Source organism: Formica exsecta, unplaced genomic scaffold, assembly GCF_003651465.1.
Source record: "Formica exsecta isolate Colony F162 unplaced genomic scaffold, ASM365146v1 C16394582, whole genome shotgun sequence".
NCBI classification, from domain to species: Eukaryota; Metazoa; Arthropoda; class Insecta; order Hymenoptera; family Formicidae; genus Formica; species Formica exsecta.
Genome location: NW_021847814.1, coordinates 1 through 1,184, shown reverse-complemented (window position 1 = coordinate 1,184; position 1,184 = coordinate 1). Strand labels below are relative to the sequence as shown.

The window sequence follows — 1,184 nt, the reverse complement described above, 5'->3', positions numbered from 1 at the left end:
TAGTTACTGATTTATATGTTTCTTTTAATATAAAATGGGCTGTAAGACCCAAAAAACTTTTTGTATTTAACGTATCCGTCCAAATGTCGGTTGTTAAACATAAATTTTTAATATTAGAAAATTGAGTTTTTATCATACCTGATAAAAACTCATACTTTTCTTCTACCAGGCTCGTGATCTTTTTCCGGCTGGGAATCTTGTACAATGGCGCAACTATTCTCATGAAAGTCTTGAAGCCTTCCTTTTCAACTATTGCAAAAGGCAAATTATCTTTTGCAATCATGAAAATAAGATAGTTAGTAAACTCGGCCGTTTTTGTTCCTCCATCTGCAATTAAGAAAAAAACATAAAATAAGATAATTTATATTGTAGCTTATTTTGAAATGTTCACCAAATTACATTAAAAGATAAAAGACTTTAAATAATAAAACTTAAATACCATGAAATGATTTTTGATTTTGGAAAACAAAATCAAGAGTAGATTGTCTCTTTTTGACAGATGACACAACTGATGTCTCTGAGTGACCTGATAAAACTGACGTGACTAATAAAGTCGGAGAACCAGGAGATTTTTCCATTGAATCAAGATCATCATCTATAATTTCTGCATCAGTTTCATCTTGTGTCTAAAATACGTAACATACAAAATATATGATATATTTCGGTAATAAACGATCTGCACTCTGCACATATAATTCAAAGAGGCTAATATAAGTTCAAACTTAGAGATAATATAAGTATTATATAATTATTCCTAAAAAACATTTATGACACTATATCCTAAAGGATATTTCTGTACCGTTTCATATCTAGATGTCTGAATGCGAACATTAACTGTTTATGCAATATTTCTAAAATGTTTCTGCATGCATCTCCGAAACATTTTGTATTATAGATGTTTCCGAAAACTATTTTAAACGTTTTGCACAATGAAAAAAGTAATTATATTTCTTACCATAAGTTTTCTCTGTTTTGTTAAGGGTGAGGATTCTGTAGATGTGACATTTGTATCAGCTCTGCTATTCTTCATTTGAAGGTGAATTTTTGGATGTGTTCGCATCAAATGGAAACGTAAATTCGTTGTATTTCCGGACGTTTTTATTATCTGTTGGCAAATGTTACATTTGCCACCTTCATTGATTCGAATAAAATATTTCCAGTAATTACTTTTGGATGGCGGCACT

The 1,184-nt window shown here is 30.2% G+C and overlaps 1 protein-coding gene across 1 annotated transcript; it reads right to left on the bottom strand.

Annotated features, from left to right (window-relative positions):
* Nucleotides 1–3: 3 nt before the first annotated feature.
* On the bottom strand, nt 4–1,180 carry LOC115241341 (zinc finger BED domain-containing protein 1-like; the record flags this gene model as incomplete). Its single annotated transcript, XM_029817085.1, has 3 exons — nt 4–327; nt 440–626; nt 956–1,180. Coding segments are annotated over 3 exons (736 nt in total), but the record flags the coding sequence as incomplete, so codon positions are not given.
* Nucleotides 1,181–1,184: the final 4 nt, after the last annotated feature.